The sequence below is a fragment of the Seriola dumerili genome, unplaced genomic scaffold (genome assembly GCF_002260705.1).
Source record: "Seriola dumerili isolate Sdu_G_001 unplaced genomic scaffold, Sdu_1.0 BDQW01000052.1, whole genome shotgun sequence".
NCBI classification, from domain to species: Eukaryota; Metazoa; Chordata; class Actinopteri; order Carangiformes; family Carangidae; genus Seriola; species Seriola dumerili.
Window position 1 is genome coordinate 3,601,206 of NW_019174307.1, and position 19,761 is coordinate 3,620,966.

General features: G+C 38.1%; 2 protein-coding genes across 2 annotated transcripts; one reads left to right on the forward strand and one right to left on the reverse strand.

Moving 5' to 3' along the window:
* Positions 1 to 1,958: 1,958 nt before the first annotated feature.
* On the reverse strand, positions 1,959 to 13,397 carry parp14 (poly(ADP-ribose) polymerase family member 14). The gene is made up of 17 exons (XM_022740975.1): positions 13,203 to 13,397; positions 12,978 to 13,078; positions 12,374 to 12,404; positions 10,670 to 10,930; positions 9,770 to 9,994; positions 7,433 to 9,669; positions 6,946 to 7,176; positions 6,456 to 6,677; positions 6,139 to 6,217; positions 5,639 to 5,785; positions 5,366 to 5,428; positions 4,980 to 5,156; positions 4,344 to 4,574; positions 3,627 to 4,241; positions 3,406 to 3,542; positions 3,058 to 3,232; positions 1,959 to 2,765 (listed from the first exon to the last, which is right to left on the reverse strand). Exons 1-17 carry the CDS (start codon positions 13,375 to 13,377, stop codon positions 2,482 to 2,484), a joined length of 5,391 nt encoding a protein of 1,796 aa, XP_022596696.1. The 5' UTR covers positions 13,378 to 13,397; the 3' UTR covers positions 1,959 to 2,481.
* Positions 13,398 to 13,444: 47 nt separating this feature from the next.
* Positions 13,445 to 19,684, forward strand: LOC111218605 (poly [ADP-ribose] polymerase 9-like). Its single transcript, XM_022740976.1, has 8 exons — positions 13,445 to 13,656; positions 14,741 to 15,625; positions 15,910 to 16,125; positions 16,495 to 16,716; positions 17,212 to 17,272; positions 17,987 to 18,459; positions 18,532 to 18,691; positions 18,834 to 19,684. The coding sequence occupies exons 2-8, from the start codon at positions 14,756 to 14,758 to the stop codon at positions 19,106 to 19,108; spliced, it is 2,277 nt and encodes a 758-aa protein (XP_022596697.1). The 5' UTR covers positions 13,445 to 13,656; positions 14,741 to 14,755; the 3' UTR covers positions 19,109 to 19,684.
* The last annotated feature ends 77 nt before the right edge of the window (positions 19,685 to 19,761 follow it).

The following is a 19,761-nucleotide window of genomic DNA, read 5'->3' on the forward strand; positions in this document are numbered from 1 at the left end:
TCATGGCCAATAATTTAAATTTATTTATTATGGTACAGACATTTTTGAGCCATTTTAAGTAAACAAACAGCTTTACTGCTGTGACACAGCAGATGTTAGAATTAATGAGCGATAGAATGAATTTAATCTGGTAATTTAACTTGGTTCCTCATCTAGTTGGGACGGTTCATTGATAGACGTTGATTGACCACGAGAGGGCAGCATTTCCACACAAACAGAACAAAAATGTCTGTAGCCTGATGACAGTTGTAAAGTGTATGTGAGTGAAACGTACATTTATGAAACGTAACTGTTCTATTTTTAGAGAGAAATAATACTAAAAAAAATGTGTCGTTTTTTGGGACAAAGTTTCTTGTCACTATAACGTGTTGACACAAAATTCTGACAATTGATTATCTGCCCCTCTGTTTATTGTAATATTTCCTTTCTTAAATGATCAATCTACTGCTTATAGTGATGGTCTGTAACTCGTACATGGAATACCACTAAACATATATTAACATATATAAAACATTTATATTTTGTTGCTGTTATTTTCATTTTCAGAGCTCTACTAGCCTACCAGTACTACTTCCCACTAGCTGATAAGCATAACATTCCAGGTCTTGTTAGAATACCGACACTATATAAAACTTTTAGTCAACATTTACTTAATTGGCTGATAGCTGCCTCCTATTTACGGATGTCTGTGGCCTCGATAAGATTTAAAGGTCAATATAAAACTCCCTTCTTTTGATATAAGAAATGCAGGCTTCCAGTTTGTTAGTTACATTAGTTTTCAATTGTTCAGCTGTTGAAAGGGAGAGATGTCCCAGGGAAGACAGATCCTTTCAAAGCAGAAATTAAAAAAAAACAGTGTAAGAGACATATTCATTTAAATCCCGTAATAAAATCCAATCCAGTAAATCCTGCAAGCAAAGGTGTTGAAGTTTTATCAGTAAAATTTACGTATGTACATTAACATACATTATTGTATTGATGGAATATGACAATGCATGTAAGTAAAACTTATTCTAGCTACTTTCCATACTGTTAGGTAGTTTAATCCATAACCACATGACGTATTTTATGTGTTTTATATACATTGTGTGTAAAGTATACACAAAATACACTGACTGAACCAGTCTTCCAAAAGCAGATGGTGAATAAACAGTGGTATGATCATTCTGTCATGTGTAATGCCAGAAATGTAACCCTAACCCTGCAGGTGGAGCCAGAGAGTTAAGCAGAGTGCTCACATGGACATGTTTAGCAAACAGTCTTATGCAAACAAATGAGCACTTACACATCAAGGTACATTACACATTACATTACATCAATGCAAGGGCCTGAAAAAGTTTGTGATCAACAGAGGTGACTCACTTCTAAGCTGTGAGGAAACCACAACAAAGTGAAACATTACCTTATAGCATGAAATTAATATTAAATTTACCTCAAATGTAATTAATCTCAAAAAAATGTCAGTTATTTAATTTGCAAATATTTACTTGGTTTTATTTGATGTCTCTCTCCTAAATTGAGAATGTGAATTTATTGAACAGCAAAGCTACTTACCGCCCTGAGCTGGAGAAAAGTGATTAAACAAAACCTTGGTGTCTGGATTAATTTTGGTGTTAAAGGTTTGGGAAAAAATAATATACACACTGACTTGTTTATTATATTATTAACTTTGTTTATTAAGAATTCTGGCAACTGCTTTGCCAACAAAAATAGGAAAGTTGGGAAACTTCTCATAATTGAAGAACTGTGAGTAAAAAGCAGTTTGTTGTTGACAATTTTCAAAGGGAGGGGTTCAGCATACTCTGCTGTTAAAAGTTATGTGATGGAAAAGGCGTGTACATTTGTTAGAGAAAAAAATTGAACTGACATGTATGTTGCTCTAATACACAAAAATTGGATACAAACATAGAGCTTGAGTAATCCACTTTATAGTTAAATCAAATAGAAAGAAAACATGCTCATGTTAATGCTCATTTATTGGAACAACAGTTAACTTTCAATTTTCCTTCCAAAACCAAAAGTGATTGCTAACTTGATTTACACATGCATACACAGACAAGCTTTCACTATCACATGATCCTGAAGGAGAGCTGGTAATTTCCATCAGCCTTAAAACTCTGTGCACAATGTCCAGTGCAGTAAACATACAGGCAAAACGATTTGTGTTAGCAAAGAAACCCTCCCCTCTTCTTTTCACTGTTGAATTTCTTCTTGCATGACCACACCATGGTATGTTCAGAGAGACATTTTCAAGGCACTATATGGATCTGATTACTTATACCTGACCCTTCTGAGCATTACTGACTACTTGTAAACCAAATGACCTCTATACTGTTACATTCATTGTATATTTAAACCAAATTGTTTAAGTACCTAGGAAAACAAATTTATTAATTAACTGCTAATAAGAAAATAATTATTTATGTTTAGAAGGCAGTGTAAAGTGTAAGGCATTTGTTTTGATCTCAGTGCATAGTTATGTTACTTGAATGTAATCAAATATTCAGGACAAGCCTGGGTGTCATGGAAGATAACGTACATGCTGGGCGTGGCCTGATTGTCCACGACACTGTCGTACTTATGAACGGAAACGGCACCCTTGGCTGGTGGTACGATCATGTTTTGTCTTCCAACAGTGAAATCTCCCGTTAACACCCGGCAGAGATACATGCTCTTCTCACCATTTTGATTCGGCTTGGAGTAGGTGTTGCTAGCAGAGTAATTAGCATTGACAGCAAAGTATGTGCCATTGCCATAACAAGCAGCTGAAAATGAAATAACAGCAGAAAGTTGTTTAGTTAATCTCTGTGAGATACTAGCTGCAATTTCATCCATAAATATAAAGACATAACTGAATAACAACTGGTTATGGATAGGATAACTTCTTTCAAAATGTATGTTTATTGTTATTGTTCTGATGATACTTTTAATGAGTGACTGAGGTATAACCAAACTGATTTTAAAAAATATGCTTGATTGTGGTGTAAAATCACGTGTCACATTGGATTTGTATTCTGGTTTGAACATTGTCTCATATTTTCAACTTAAACTTCTCACCATTCTTTCCTGCGTAGCTCCTGTTGAAGCCGTAATGGTTGATGTGGTTGACGGTGGTGTGGCAAGTGCCATGGAAGAGACGTTTCTCGTTGTTTTGATGACCGTTTCTCTGATCCATCTCACGCTTCTTGATCTGTAGGCTCTTCCACAATACGGGGTTCTGGATCCTCTCAATCTGAGAGGAGGGAAAAGAACACCTTTAACTCCATGAAGAATTAACTGGCAGAGTACCTGCCTGCAGGAGAAGGAAGTTGGTGGCTTCATGACCAACTTTCTACTCAAGTATGTGGCAATAACTGGATTTAAAACATAATGCATTAAATACAGAGCATGTTAAATGTGGACTACCTTAATAACGGTTCGATTGCATGAGGCCTGAAAAAGTTTTAGGACTTCATTGTACTCTTCTGTTCCAGCCTTGATGGTAACTGCATGACACAAAGTGTTGGCTGGCATAGCATCCCAGTGGTCAGGTACATCTTCATCTAGTAGCAAAATAAACAATTTAGTTTTTATTATAAAAGCAAACAACAAATGAAAAGTCTACATCCATCCTACTAGTAGAATACCTTTCAGCTTGTCAATTCTCTTTATCTGCAGGGTACGTCCCTGGCTATCAGTGGCTGGTCCACTTGGAATGGTGACGGTGTAGTCTTGTCCATGGACTGTGACTTTTATATGTGTTTTTTTATTTTCCAATGCTTGCTCAAGGTTGAAGTTGGTCATTGCATCAAAACTCTGAAACTGAAGCCCTTGCTGTTGGTACTGCCAGTCTGCCACTGTGCCCGCGAACTCCACTTTCTTCTTCAGCTCCTCCTCATCCCTTGCCTTTACCAGCATGTCTTGGATCTCCTTGGTGGCTTTCAGTACATCCTTGCTCATTCCCTCAATGGTGATTGAGGCTTTGGCCTTCTTGCTTTCCGTCCTTATGCACACGCCCATAGTCTTCTGCATGTCATCAATGCGCTGGTGGTCTGCATCAGAGAGGTTAAGGATGGCGCATTCTGAAATCAAGTTCGTATCTTGCTCTTTGGTTATCAGGTTGTTGAGCCACTGCTTGGCTGAGTCTACTTGAGTCTGCGAGTCACCGCAGATGTGGAAGCAAGCTGGGTCTATTTTCAGAGGCTCAATGACAAAATCTCCTTCTTTCTGTGGCTTGCTGGCAGTGTCACTAATAAAGAATGCTGAAAGAAAAAATTTCAAGCTCTACATTAGAATTTAACATTCAAAACTGATTAAGGATTGAGGATTATGAACACCAAAAATTTTCCCTTCTCTGTACTCACATTTGATTTTGGTGCCAATGTTTCCCAAGAGCCCGCCTTTATTCTTAGTGTCAGCCTTAGATTCAGTGGCTTCTCTTTGATGCATACTGTTGTAGAACTCCTTCAGCATTGGTGGTTGGAAAATAACTACCCGAACTGTCTTCAGAGGGGCAGTAGGGTACTGGCTCAGTACACCAATCACTGCATCCAACATAGCATCTGCCACCTGCTTTGCCTGTACATTGCCTTGACCTAAAATGGTAAAACATAAATTTCAGACTCTTACAATAATCCATATCTGCAGCAGGGCAGAAAAGCATCACCAGAATAAAGGTGGACTGTTAAAGCTTGTAAAAACACACACTAAACAAGCAGTCTTGACTGTGATTGTCGTATCTGAAACAATAAAATTAATGCATGACCATTTCCTTATATTCCTATTTTCTTTTCTGTGGAATGGACAAGTGAAGAAAATCTTTCTGAATACAAATTTATTAAATCCCAACAGTGCAAACCCAATTTATTCCCTGAAAAAATAAAAAAAATAAATACGATTTCTGTGTTTTATTTATATAAAACCTCTCAACCGAGATGGGTTTAAGGACAAAAGTAGACTTTCCATGTAATAAACTACATAACTCTGCTGACAAATCTCACCTGTGCCAATGGCAGGGAATGAGACAGAAGTGTATGAGTTTTTCAAACACATTTTGAGAGCCTCTGTCACAACCCTATTGATTTTTATTGGATCCGTCTGTCCGACCAGGTGGAGGATCTTCTTACACTTTAGGTTACCTGGCTGGGTCATTATCATGCCTGAGTTGGGCTGGGCACCTAAAGGTATACACAGTGGATTTGAATGATTATTCAACCATGAAAAAATAAGACTGTATGTGCGCATTTAGGTCACAATCTTTTCTAACCCACCTTGTGTTATGATGTGCACTACAGAGATTACTAATTGACTCTGTGTCATTATCAAGGAAGAATATTGTTATACAGTGGCTGGTGTCATAAAAGGATATGTGTAGATGGTTCCTTACCAAGGTTTTGGCATTCTGCTTCAACAGCCTGACCAGCTGCATCCAGAATAGCCTTGGATACTCCTAGAGGAGGGAAAGATAAAAAAGATCAGGTTTCCAATTTGTTGCCTGGATGTTACTTTTAAAGTATTATCCACTATCTATCCAGTGTGTAAACATTTATATACAGATCTAAAGGAGGAGCTAGAATCAAGTTTGATCTTACGTATGGATAAAACTGAAATTATAATTACTCAGCATAATTTAAGTATTCCAGTTCCTGTGGTCATTTACCTGATTTAAGAGAGAATCCTTCACTGGAGGAGTTGACAATCACATCAGTCGTCTCCTTGGTGATGTCTCCTGTGACTACCTGTATAGCCACTCTCCCCATGTTGGTCTCATACATTCCTGAGCTCGAGACAACTTTAGAGAAGGGACCTTGTGGCAGCAGACACAAGTAAAGAATTAACAGCAGTGCTACACAGAGTAAAGCTTTTTGTTAAATAAAATGTTTCAGTATTGATCAAATTACTAACTAGTTGGTCAACAAAAATACAGTATAATTTGATAATTATTGAGGCATTTACATAATTTAATAAGTGAACATAAGAAGCATTTTTAGTTACAATTTTATAAATTCTAAAATTTATTTTCAGGTTATTTCTTTTTGATCAGTGTATAAATAAAATGTTTAAATCATTTCACTCCACTCATTATGTTTCTGTAGGGAACCCCTGTTAATCTGAGCCTTTCAGGTTTGCACATAAAAATGATGAAAAAATGTTGTCTACCCAGACTTTGTGGGGAACTTGTGGACACTGGAGCACCTGATGCATTGGGGAACTTCTTCTTAAATTCATCACTAAAAACCTGTGGACAGAATCAGAGACATTGACTTCCAAAGCACTCACAAATATTATGAATATGTCAGGATAATCTATCAAAAACAGAAACATATGGATTGACATAATTGACACTGTTTCTTTGTAAACAGTGGTAATACATTACTGATTAATATTGCTGATTTGTCATTAAGTTCACTTCCCTGTTAAATTCTTGTTTAGCACTCTGAGCACAAAAGTATTAGAAAGCTTCTTTTGTTTCTTACCTGGATGGTCTGTGCATCTCCCGAGTAAAGGACGATATCAACCTTCTTCAGGTGCTTAGGCTGTTTCTTACTGCTAAACGCTGAGATTTCATTGAAGATCAAAGAGGCAACAAGGTCTCTTGGGAAACCCAGGTTTCCAGTACCGATAGCAGGGAAGGATATGGAAGTCAGACTGGTATCCTCTGCCTTCTCCAAACAGTCCTTGAAAATGGCACTCAAGATCTGTAAGGCCAAGCATATATGCTATTAATATCTAGGTGCAAGATATTGATTTATTAGCGCCTGCAACTAAGATGTGATCCTGTGTCCTCAAACTATGCACAAAACAGCTGAAAGCAATTTATGTTATAAAAATTACATCCCAAGCAGTGACAAGCCAGAGGAAAAAGTGTACATCTTCAGTATATTTCTTTTAATGCGTTTTGACTTTTCATGAAATTTAAATCAGGGGAATCATTTAACACATTCTACACATGCTATAACAGTTTACCTTTTCAGCTGTGCCTTGTCCTTTGTCCCAATGAGGTGCAACTGCATGAAAGACGTGTTTGCTCTTCAGGTTGCAGCCTTCAGTAACAATGATCTCACCAATGTTTCCACTGGCATTCTTTGCGTTTACCAACTGCTGAAGTTTGGGTCCAGCCGCACTCAAGATGGCATTTGAAACTGCCCCTTTGTTCAGTGCAAGATCTTCAAACACAGTATTCACGGTCACCTCCGTCTAAGAAGTGGTAACAGAATTTTATCAGTTGCATGTTCTTCATTCTACAACATGTTTTATAGACAGTCAGAGCTATAAAAGACAGTCAGAAAAGAATCAGTCAAGACCCAAGATCCAATTATGAGGATAACCTAGAACATGAGGTTGGTCAGTAGTTAATGCTACATACTCGTCTTCTGTAGTCCCTCTGTGGGAAGGTTTCACTCTTAAACTAATTGTTTATTCTTAGTAAAAGATAATAAAAAATCCAAATTACTGTGGCATCCTCGATTTGTCCTTTGGTAAGACTGATATCCAAGCCCTCTTTGGTCTTCACTTGACCCAAGCAGTTATTGTCAGATCCAGCAGATCCAGCATGTTTCACAAGAGACCTGGAGGCTTTGTTTGGAAGAATCTGCTGAGAATGACTGACACCATGATTTCCAAACTCGCGTCTGACAGCTCTCTCCATAGCCTGAACAGTAGCATCGTCAATGTTCACCAAATGGATCTTCTTCAGGGTGTCATCATTCTTCTCATCACAGTATTCATTTACACCTTTGATGATAGTTATTGCACACAAATCGAGAGCAAAGCCTTGGCTTCTGCTGATGGCGGGCAGGGCCACAGAGGTGCAGCCATGCTTTTCAGCAAGTTCTAAGCTTTCTTTAACAGCTCTTTTCAACTGTGCCTGAGCCTTCTGGGATTTAGCTTGATCAAATGTGGGTCCCACTGCATGGATAACTTTTTTGCAACAAAGCTTCCCCGTCGCATCAGTTATGACACAATCTCCGGGCTTCAGCTGTCCCTGCAAACGTATTATTTTGTCACAATCATCCTGCAACTGAGAGCCAGCAGCTTTCAAAAGTGCTGCTGCAAGACCCCCACTGTGCTCCAAGTTACGATTAGAAGCATTGACAACTGCATCCACAGGGTAACTGCACATATCTGCCTTGCAGATGGCTATTTCTACTCCATCGGATGTCTGAAGCTGATACACAGGTTTTGGAACTTGGGCAAAGTCATCCTGTCCACCACTAGTCTCATCAACTAATTGGACCAAGCAGCCGGTGTCGTTCAACAGTGATGAAACATACATGGTTTCTTTATCCTGGAAGAACTTCTTCACTCCAGGCTTGGCGACTTTTAAACTTTCAAAGAACACAGAGGAGACCAAGTCTTCAACCAAGGTCTTGCAATTTACGACATCAACTCTAGAACCACTTAGACAGATGGCCTCATTTCTGTAAGACACCACCACTTGCTCCACAAAGGTTGTGTTGAATTTTTTAACATATTCAACTATGGCATTGGGCTTGACCACAACAATCTCTTCAACTTGAGCATTCTGCTTTAGGAAGTCTTCAAGATCATTGTTAACTTTTGTAACAATTTCCTTGTGGCCAGACACCACGACTTGTTGACCAGTGGTTTTGATTCGAAGTCTCTTGCAGGACCTACTGTTGGCGTCCTCTAACTGACTGACCAGATGCTGCCACTCTGGCTTCTCCAGGACATGACTATCTTCAACATCAATGTATTGAGACATTAGCAGCTTTCCCAGATGGTCTTCAGCATCAACCAGATCTCTATCAGAAGCAGCAAGGAGCTGCACCCTCTGTGCAGTGATCTCAAATGCTGCATTTATTCCATTAGATGTGAGGAGAGCATTTGTTAGCTCCTCTTGTTCTTCTTTCTTCAACAAGTCAATCACAAAGTTATCCATTTCTAATGTCTGTCGTTTTAATTGAAATATTGCTTCACATATAACTCTGTTTGCTGCAAAAACCTCATCACTTAAGCCAGTTACTGTCAAATCCCGACTGTCTTTTCTGAATGACATTTTGAGTTCTGGGTACACAAGTAGCAACTTGTCCTGAAGACCACCTTGACACAGGATGTTGAAAATTGACGATGAGACTTTGATCACTTGGGTTATGCTCAATTTCTCCCTCTGCACCCTTTTGACAATCCTGTTTATGACTTCACGAAGAGTTTGCTCAAGGATGTTGACATCATCCACAAGGCCAACCACTGATAAGACACCACTGGCTTTATCAGGCACTACAACCACATCCTTGTTCTGTAGCGTCTGTCTGATGTTCTCCTCAGACTCTTCCCATACCTCTGGGTCCGGCTTAAATTTTAGGGATTTGAATTTTGACACAGCTTGTGCAAAGGCTGACTCTACAGTATCCCTCCATTGTTTGATGGTGGCTTTGGCATCCTTTTGCTTAAGTAGTGAAGACATCGGGCTCAAGCACACAGTAGACTGGCCAAGGTTTACGTTACAGAAGTGTTTCGCTAAGTCACTGTGAATGGTCTCTGCTGCTGATTGATTGACTTTGAGGTATCTCCAGACAGCATTGTCAATAGGTTCAGAGATAGCAGCAGGGAGTTTTAGTGATGGCTTGTCCTTGCCATAGAGGGCTGTTCCCAAAGATTCATAGAAAGGATAAACTCTGATCTCTTTCTGTTTGATGTGATGCTTCTTCTTCATGATTTTCTGAACAGCTATGGAAAAAAAAACATTCAATGTCAAATTTTCTAGAATTCATATAAAGGTGGTAATCTCTGATTTTATCAAACTGCACATATACCGAAACTGCACTACCTTTATGGTTTTGAAAGGTGATGACAGCAGACTGTTCCGCTTCATTAAGCAGCACATTTTCCACATCCCCACCTTCCTTGTCAAAGTACATTTGGAGGAGATCTTCATTAAAATTTTGTACGTCTTCAACCGCAACCTTCTCTGTGACTTCAAGGGGCCGGACTGATAACCCCTTACTTGTGAACATCCTGTTTTGAGGACATCTTGTCACGAAGTATGTGTTTTCTGTGAGACAATAATAAAAAAGTTATGGTATTTAGACTTTTCATAAAATACCACAAACAATAAGGAAATCAGCCATACCAAGACACTTGATAAGAGGACTTGTGGATTCATACAATGTATTTTGGTGAAAAACACACAATTTGAATATAATTTTGTTCACAAGAAAACTCAACATGGTCCCTTTAATGTTAACTGATGACCTAATGAGAAGTACAGTAGTTTGCCATGTTCTGTTGTCAGCACATAGCGCATCAATAAAGTATAATTTGGTATACACATCTGGCACGTATTTTCTGCTAGCAAAAACCAGGAATTTGATATAGTCTACCACTATTCAGGTTGAGGTTGGCTCTGTGTTCTTTATCTGTGCTGCCTGGGAAACTAAAGGAATTAAGTGCTTTCTTTCCACTTGCAAGAGCTAATTTATTGGTGTAATCCATATTAGTGTTGTGTCTCACTGCACTGATCATGTTTGTAAGTGCTGTCAGTTGTCTGTCAATGTGTGCCATGTCATAAATATAGTATCACATACATTTATTTTTTGGGGTTTTTTTTTGCATTATTTCTAAATGCTAAAATTCACCAGAGGTATGCTAGAGATTGTACAGATGCATCAATGATTGTTTGTAAAACAGAAACATCACACACACATACAAATACACACTGAATGCATACCTTTTCCAGTCTGGAAAGAAACCACAGCAGAGGAGATGGCAGGAATGATTTCTAGTATGAACCCTTGGGAGGCAGATGGAGAGTCAAGATCCTTTAAAACATTCTCCACCAGCATCTCCAAAAACTCCTGGCTAAATGTCTCTCGAATATTTCCTATGACAGCCGAGGTGGAGCACAGCTCTTCTTCTTCCTCTGTCTGAACATCTGCTGCAGGTCTGAGTTTATCAGCACTTGACTGTTCGTTGGGTGCAGCAACCTCCGCTGTTAATGAGACATGAAGGTTAATTAGTTGAACACAGAATTTTCAAGTTAGATAATATAACCCTAAATAACAGCCAATCATGAAGAAAATCTCTATTTGTGGGAGGTTCATTCCAAGTGTTTCTCATACATTAGATTTATTTAGGTGGCCCACCAATAAAGACTTCTCCACAAGTAAAACCCATTTTTAATGGATTGTTTTGTTATTTTCAAAATTTAAACTGGTGGTTATGTTAGTGCAAGTTTACAATATACCTGTGGTAGTCTGTGCATCATTTTCTGATACAGCCCGCCCTAAACTAGACTGTAAAGTTATCAACATTTCTTATAGCACAATACTTGTGTTTATGCATGTTTTTATAGCCATTTGACTACCTGGAGTCTGTTTCCATCCTGTCAGCACTGACCTTCAGAAAGAAGGGAAGTGACTCACCAGCCATATTAGATTGATCATCACAGTGACTTAAAACAAGTCAGACACTACAGGGCTGTGGTAATTTATTTTCATGTTATTACTATATATATGAAACTTAACCAAATACCTGAACAGACTACAATTAAGCAAAAGAAAAGGGGAGACAGAGAAAGATAATGAGAGTGAGAGAGACAGAGAACGAGGGAGAGAACTGAAACTAAAACTAACTTTATTTGTGCTATGTAATGCATTTGTGTAAAAGGGGTTAGTAGTAAGCTGGCCTGACTCCTACAAAGCCCAATATGAAAGTGTAGGAGAGTTTAAAGTTTCTCAAGAATCTCTTAGTTTAGTTATTTAATGTATGATTAAAGATGATCAGAAACAACATAAAAAAGGTCTGGGTTGAAAAACAGTGAGCCTCATGTGTGCAAGCCTCTCTTGTGTTCATAGCAACACATTAACATAGTAACACATTGCTGATAGGATCATGTTAAGATGGTGACTTCTTGTGTTGAGAAATGAAAAGCAGTCTTCTAAACCTCCAGGTACTGTTTTTTGAAGAATACCTCTAAGTTTTCACCTCAGTTTGGTGCGAAAATTTTCAAATGATCACACAGAAGTGTATGGATAGTGCTACTTATACCCACATATATTCAACAACATTAATAAGGTTAATAAGTTAAATAACAAACTTCTTTGTCAACCACATGCATTCAGATGCATGTGCAAAGGTTACTACTTAAGAATAACTTTCACTGACTAAAATATAAATGATTTTCATTTACAGTATGATTTACAAATTCATGGAAACAAAATCAAAACAGGGAACTGAATGATGGCTAGTTTATGATATAATTGTATTATTATCTACCATAAATTGGCAGGCTTGTGTGTGTGTGTGTGTGTGTGTGTGTGTGTGTGTGTTTATGTTAATGTTTTGCGATTGCAAGTATAAGTAAATCTTGACATTTCATCTGTAACAAACGAAACAGCATTGCTAGAGTAAGAAACATATTGGTGTTACTTACACTTCTCGTTGAGTTTGTCAGATGGAGCTTCCTATATAGAATAAACAAAAGCTTACTTTAGTCAGGATTTAGCATTACTGTGGCATCTCGTGTAACCAGTTTCACTTGGCACAATGCTCCAAATGCCAGCTGGTTTTAAAAGGAATACAATTGGACAAATTATCAGTGTCTGTATAAATAACTCCCTTACACAAAAATGTGGTTTGTACTTCTGGTTTAGGCCTCTGTAACATCCAAACAACAGGAACGGACAAGAGCAGAAATCACAATACGCAGCACCACCTTGTGTTTATGATGACTCACGTGACCATCAGTGAGATAAAAAAAAATGTACAGGGGCAGCTCTCTGCCTTTTTTATTCTCATATACTGCTTGATCATTCTGATTACAAGCAGGGGGAGGGGTTTGGGGGGTCCACAGCAAATGAGGAATAGTAGGAATTAGTTAATTTCAGGTTAAGACATAAAGAGAATGATTTTTTTCCCTTGCTCTGTGACCTCCTCATACAGGCCATATAACACGTGCCCATTATAAATGACACGACGTGCCTTGTACTTAGATCGGGTATCATGAATAATCACCACAAACTTTTGTTCTCACTTACCTGTGCTGTTTTCTCGTTTGGAGGTAAGCGGACTGTCATCTTCAAAACACCTTTATCCAAATTGATCTGATGCGCCTCTTTACCCAAAACATTTTTCTGGTCTGAGACAGTAAAAAAAACATTTAAACAATCTCAGAAAATAAGTCGATTTATAATGATGGAGGTAACATTACTTTCTCTTGATTAATGACAAAGAACTGGTCGAGTTTATCGGACCAAACTTACCCTTCTCTTTGCGGAAGCGCAGCATCGCCGTCCCGCTGCCATTTTCATAGTCAACTTCACAGTCGCCACCGTTAGATTTCTTACTTTGAAAGTATTTGACTAACTTATTTTTCAATCTCGGTATATTGTTTTCTTCAAACTCAACGAGCAGAGTATAGGAATACGCGTCGGCCATGGCTGCTGGCCTGTCAGCGTCTGCACTGCCTTAGTTTCACTTTTGTTTCTTAGGAAATGAAACGGTGGCGTTGTTATGTCCGACGTTGTTGTCGACTGAAAAGCCATAAAGTGTCGACGCAAAATGGGCTGTAACTGCAGACAGGACACAGGTATTCATGGGCGTCGTATGAAAGAAACATCAAGATAAACCTGTACAAAATTTGGCTAACATCCCGAGAGTCCGCACCTTTCCCTCTTTCCCTTTCTGCTCTCCTCGGTACTTTCCAGCTGCAAGTGGGTGAGTATCTTAACATGTCAGCATATTATTCTTTCTTTAGTCTGTAAAGTTAAACGTATGCTTTGCTAAAAATTATTATGAGCGTGGAAACACGCTAAACCTTAACATTACAATTAAACCTAGAATCCAGATGTTTGTTTTGTTGTCTCGTAAACGTGGTGCGTTAGGTTGCTCTCGCGCTGATACACGGCGTATAACAACCGAGATAAAAAATAAATAAAAAAAACATGGCGATTTTATGTACCATTACATGAATTGAACCATCTCTACCAGTCAAAAGCAACTTAGAAACAGTGAAACTGACACATCTTTAACTAGATATTTGCCAGAAGTAAGTTGTTAATTTATGGCTAGCGATAAAAGATAAGATAAAAATGTCGGACCACTGATGTGCAAATGCAAAGTTATAGCTCGTAAAGCATATTGTAATTGAGTTCTGAACAGTTTCGTTTTATTTCTAGACAGTTTCTCAAACAATACATTTTTACAAAAACATGCAACTTTATTGTACTGCCGAGTAGTGTACTAAGCACATTAGTGGTCTCTGTCTCCCTCCTCTGGAATGAAAAGAAACAGCACTTATACTATGGAAAAGTACTGTGGGGCCACCTGCAGGTAAAGGTTTTTGAAGTTATATTCTAATCTATAGAAAGATATTTCAGACATGACAACACTGCCAATCGTTTGAAATTAATTTGTGTATTAAATATAAAAAAAAGATACAGACTTATAAGAGGCTGATTTTTGAATGGGATGCAATAATGTCATTTGTTTGTGTTTATATTTGACGAAAAATCAAATCACTGCTCTTTGATGTATTAAATAAAGTTCTCCCAGTTCGATTGATTGTCCCATTTCCAATTGGTGCCCCAACAATCCAACAGTTATTTACATATTCAGCTGAAAATATTTATAGAGCATGTAAAGGCGCAGTCAGTCATTAATTTGTGTTTCTTTCCTTGAACCACTGTTAAACTCAAAAGGTGTATTCATGATGTTTGAGGTGTGATAACGCTGAGTGTCAAATATCTTAACCGGACACTGGTACTGTTGTATGATTTACTTACACAACATTTTTCTATAGCTCTGTTTAGGAACCATGGCCAGTCAATTAGATTTTCCTCTTGATGGGTCTGCAGTCAACATTGTGAGGAAATGTGGACCTGCTGTGAGTGATGTCCTTGAAAGCAAATTTGGATGCGTGGTCACCATCGAGGGTGTGGATTTTGAAAGAGGTCTGACTGCTCAGCAGAGAAGGCCACCCGTTGTCCCGGTGAAAAGATTTGCTGCTACCCTGCGTTCAGGTGTTGCGGTGTCTGTGTGGAAGGCTGATCTCACCAATTTCCAGGCGGATGCTGTTGTGAATGCTGCAAATATTGATCTTCAGCATTGTGGCGGCCTCGCTGCAGCTCTGTCCCATGCTGGTGGTCCTCGAATCCAAATAGAGAGTAATGATTATATCAAACAGAATGGACACTTGCAAACAGGAGATGCTATCATCAGTGATGCATGGTCACTACCATGCAAGAAGATAATTCATGCTGTGGGTCCACAACTACCAAGAAACCCCAATAGGTATTTAGTTGAACAGGCTGAACCACTGTTGAAGAGGGCCATCAGGAGAATTCTTGCCAGAGTTATGGATCATCGTCTGAAGACTGTTGCCATTCCTGCTATAAGTTCGGGTCTGTTCAACTTCCCCCTGCCACAATGTGCAGAGATCATAGTGTCAGCTGTGAAAGATTTCTACGACTACCCTTCCTCTAGAGCATATCTTCCTGAAGAGATCATGCTTGTGAACAATGACGACCCTTCGGTTCAGGAAATGGAGAGGGCCTGCCGTCGCATACTAGTCTCCCAAACGCCCATGATGTACAGCCAGGCAGCAGCTGCTAAAACCTTGAGACATAATGTCCAGATTGGAAATGTCCGTCTGACACTGAAGAGGGGAAGAATTGAGGAACAGCAGGTAAGAATCTGCAATGTGTCTTCATTATTTAGTGTTTTTATATGTGTTTATATATGTGTTTTATTATGTAGTATGCATTTATGAATTTTAATGTGAATTGCTGCTTGTATAATCATTTATTTTTTTAGTTAAACACTATGTTAACAGGTATTTCAAGTCAAATGTTTTCTTTTTTTGTGTATTGACCTCCAACAGGGTAATTTTCATATTTTCAGGGCTTCTGAGTAAATACTAATAGGCTGTCTTCTTGTCTTCTTCTCATTCATGTTTTTGTATCCTCTCAGACGGATGTCATTGTAAACACTGCATCAGCAGACCGAGACTTGAGCGTTGGTCAAATCTCCAAGGCTTTATTGTCGAAAGCTGGTAGCCAAATGCAACAGGAGATTAAAAGTTCCCATCAAAAAGGAAACATCATCACCACCAAAGGCTACAGCCTGCAATGTAAAGACGTGTATCACACTTTTTGCACTGAAAAAGGACAGGTAGCGGCGCACCAGGTATTTTATGAGTTTAAGGCTTATTGGGCATTGAGTAAAAGGGGAATATATATATATATATGTATATTAAATACATAAATATTAATTATCTGATATATCTAAATGTGTAAATTAGCTACTTTATGTTAAATGTGTCACATCTAAAAAATATATTGTATAACAGTTTGCAAGAGTTTATTAGTTTGAATTTGTCTTACCATACGTATTCTAAGTAGCATTAAAAACAGCTCATTGCAAAATGAAAAATAGAAGAACCCAAAGAGAGTTGAGAGAGAAAACACTGATAAACCGTATATAAACTGTTAAGGTTGTACTGTAATAAGAACTTGTATTTGTCTATGTCTCTGTCTGTGTATTCATTCATTACAGGTCCTTTTCAATTCAGTATTGGAATGCTTATGGAATGCAGCTGCCAGTCAACACAAGTCAATTGCCTTTCCTGCCATCGGTACTGGAGTCCTCAATTTCAGTAAAAGTGAAGCTGCCCAGATCATGTCAAATGCCGTGGCTGACTTTGCCTTGGAGTGGAAGGCCCCAACTATGATGGAAGTTCATTTTGTCATACTTCACTCTGACAACGACACATTTAAGGTTGTACTGCAAAAATTCTGTCATGAAATTAGAATATTACCATACAAGCCATGGGTGTCTATAGTGGGTGGCTAAAATAGAGACACCTCAACAGTGAACATAATAGAAAGCTAAACAGTTATGAATAAAAAACAAAATGCTAAACAACAAAAACAGCGACAGAGGAATAATGATGAGACTCAGTTAAAAGATTGAAGAATGTGTGCTAATGATTGACTTTAAAGGTGACACTTTGTATGAAGTTTCTATAATCCTAATCAGGTTGGTTAAAGTTAGTTATTAAATCTGAAACCAGTGATGTTTAAATTGAATATCATTGTAATATCTATCTGTAAGGTGGAATGTGGTTATGTGTTTAAAGACACTCCCTACACCTGCTGAAGAAAGCTCAGTTGCCAATTAGACAATTCAATTCAAAATATAATGTAATTTATACTTTGTGAATTGTCTAATAGAAAAGAAGAAAGAAATATATTAATGACCTTCTCTTTGCAGGCTTTCGAGGAACAAATGAGAACTCTCCAGAAGACAGTATCTCATCCCAGCTTTACACATGGTAACAACACAAAATTTCCACTAATATTAAATGTACACATCAAATGTACGCATTAAAGGTCTAATGCAAGTATTTGATTGGGAGTTGATTGTGATGGACCACAACATACTATTGGCAGAATTGCATTGACTATAATGGCAGTAATTAACGCCTTTAAAACTTTTCCTATGTGTGGGTGTTATTATTTTCCATTATATTCATTAATCTATGAGAACAGAATCGTGACACTTCTTAGAAAAAGGAAATTCATTACAGTGATCATTTTATCACCACTGACTTATGTCAAGGTTTTGTTATTATGGTGTGATAATACAGTCCTGCGCAGCAGCAGTCCTGAAGAAAAGGGCCTGATTCAGGAAGCAGCTACATTTATATTTCATTGTAATCTGACTTTAAAATTCCAGATCTGGGACTGTTCTTAAGTACACCAACAATGAGTGTGTTCAAATCCCCCTGCTTCTAATTGCATGACTTCCATTAATGAAAAAAAGAGTAACATTGACAAAAAAATGTTTCAAAAAAATGTTCACTGGAATGACACACAAACACACAAAAAAAACCCCAATAAAGCTAATGTAGGACAACTAATATGAAAAATATTTGCATAATAGAACTGCATGTTTAACTAAACCTGTTTCTGAAATTATTTAAAATAACAGTAACAGTGATCCTACAGTGTGGCAGTGATTGTCGTCTTTATGTCCTCTCCATCAGCTCCTGAGCACAGGGACGAGTTCCGTGAAAGCAAACCTCCCACTCCACAGATCAGCCTCTCAGGCTCTGATGAAACAACCCGAGAGGCTGAACGATGGCTCAGTGGCTTTCTCAAATCCTCTGGCACTGTCACTATCCGTAACAACTTCATCCTGCACTTTGGCAAGCAAGAATATCTCCAGCTGTCCCGTCTAACCCAAAACAATATCTTCTTTGAGGAGTCTTTCAAGAAAGGTCAAGCAGAAATAACTGTAAACGGGATTCATGAAGATGTTGTGGTAGCTGGGTTTCAGGTGGAGGCCATGCTCTGCAACATACAGAGGGAATTTGTCAAAGAAGAAGAGCAGGACATGCTTCTAATGTCAACCAAGAATGTGTCCTTGAAAAGAAAGACTACGGAAGTAGATGACACCAGCCGTACATTCTCCGACAGAGTTTCTGAATTCAAAAAGGACGGGCTGCGTATGAAGAAGGTACAGTATGTCTAACAACAAGTGTCTTTTTTTTCACCCCTGCTTGACTAATGATGATTTTATGCTATTTAGTTGGAAAGAGTTGAGAACCCTGCCCTGGAGACACTGTTCAATCTCAAGAAAAACCAGCTACAGTGCCACACTTCCCGAAAAATGTTTCAGCGCATACCTGCACAGTTCTGTGGTATGGTTAGCCATATTGGATTCCGTACAGAGTATGCACCACCTGCAGGTATGTTGCATCTGATAATGAAACCTATTTCTTTATGTATATGAGGTCAGATACGTGAGAAGAAGAAGAGATGGTAAAAAAAAAAAAAAAAGACATAATCACAATTCAATAATTTTTGTTCTGCCTGTTCTTCTGTGTACAGACCCAGAATATGGAGAGGGGATCTACTTTGCTGGCACAATGAGGAATGCCTTGAAAGTGTGGAAGGATCAAAATGAGGAGTATCTGTACTTTGTGGAGGCCGAGGTGCTGACAGGAAACTCCACTCCTGGTAAACCAGGTCTCATTCTGCCACCTGCCGTGGGAAAAGATCCCCTAATTATGTATGACAGTGTGAGCGGAGGATCTGATGTCTCTGTCATATTTAGTAGTTATCAAGCTCTTCCCAAGTACATTATCACCTGTAAGGTGGTCTGAAGAATGATTTCTTCTCTTTCCTGTGTTTATTGATAATGAATTTACACAGCATTATAAAGAAATGGCTGTTAGCATTACTCGAAACCATATGAATGAGACCAGTACTACAATATTACAGAGGGATCACAGATGTCAGATTTGTTTTTCATGATGCTGAACATTGCATAACTGCATCTTAAAAAAGTTTTGAGTGTTTTGTTTAAGTTCTTTTTGGGTGATTAACATATATTCTACATAGCAGCAGTGGTATTAATAGCAGTAGTATAATCATTTGTATGTATGTCTGAAGTTTGTTTATTAGTTTACTGATATAATACACACAACATATGTTAATAATGGTTATATGTATGTATACATATGACATAAAACAGATTGTGTGATGATTATAATATAATCCTTCATATGGCCGGTGAAAGGCTTTGGCTGGTGGTGAGGGATGTACATTGCAGTGCTACTACAAATACAGAATTGTAACCTGATTGTAAAATGCTCATAAAACAATGATTGTCAAATCCATGACGAAGGGGAAACTGATGATATTGGTATGCTTCTGTTGATTAAAAAAAGTTAAAAAAAAAAGTTTGATTCATTTTCTTATTATTATTTATTATAATTATTATTATTATTACAATTTTTTGAGGAATCTAGATGGT

What these genes read in the sequence shown, in the direction of transcription:
- parp14 (XM_022740975.1), bottom strand. Translation starts at nt 13,377, where the DNA reads ATGGCCGACGCGTATTCCTATACTCTGCTCGTTGAGTTTGAAGAAAAC. An exon ending in TTCTTTCCAGACTGGAAAAG is followed by an intron (nt 9,995 to 10,669) that starts GTATGCATTCAG and finishes ATTGTCTCACAG; the next exon opens with AAAACACATACTTCGTGACA. An exon ending in ATTCCCTGCCATTGGCACAG is followed by an intron (nt 4,575 to 4,979) that starts GTGAGATTTGTC and finishes TTACCATTTTAG; the next exon opens with GTCAAGGCAATGTACAGGCA.
- LOC111218605 (XM_022740976.1), top strand. Translation starts at nt 14,756, where the DNA reads ATGGCCAGTCAATTAGATTTTCCTCTTGATGGGTCTGCAGTCAACATT. An exon ending in TCATCCCAGCTTTACACATG is followed by an intron (nt 17,273 to 17,986) that starts GTAACAACACAA and finishes CCTCTCCATCAG; the next exon opens with CTCCTGAGCACAGGGACGAG. An exon ending in ACGGGCTGCGTATGAAGAAG is followed by an intron (nt 18,460 to 18,531) that starts GTACAGTATGTC and finishes TATGCTATTTAG; the next exon opens with TTGGAAAGAGTTGAGAACCC.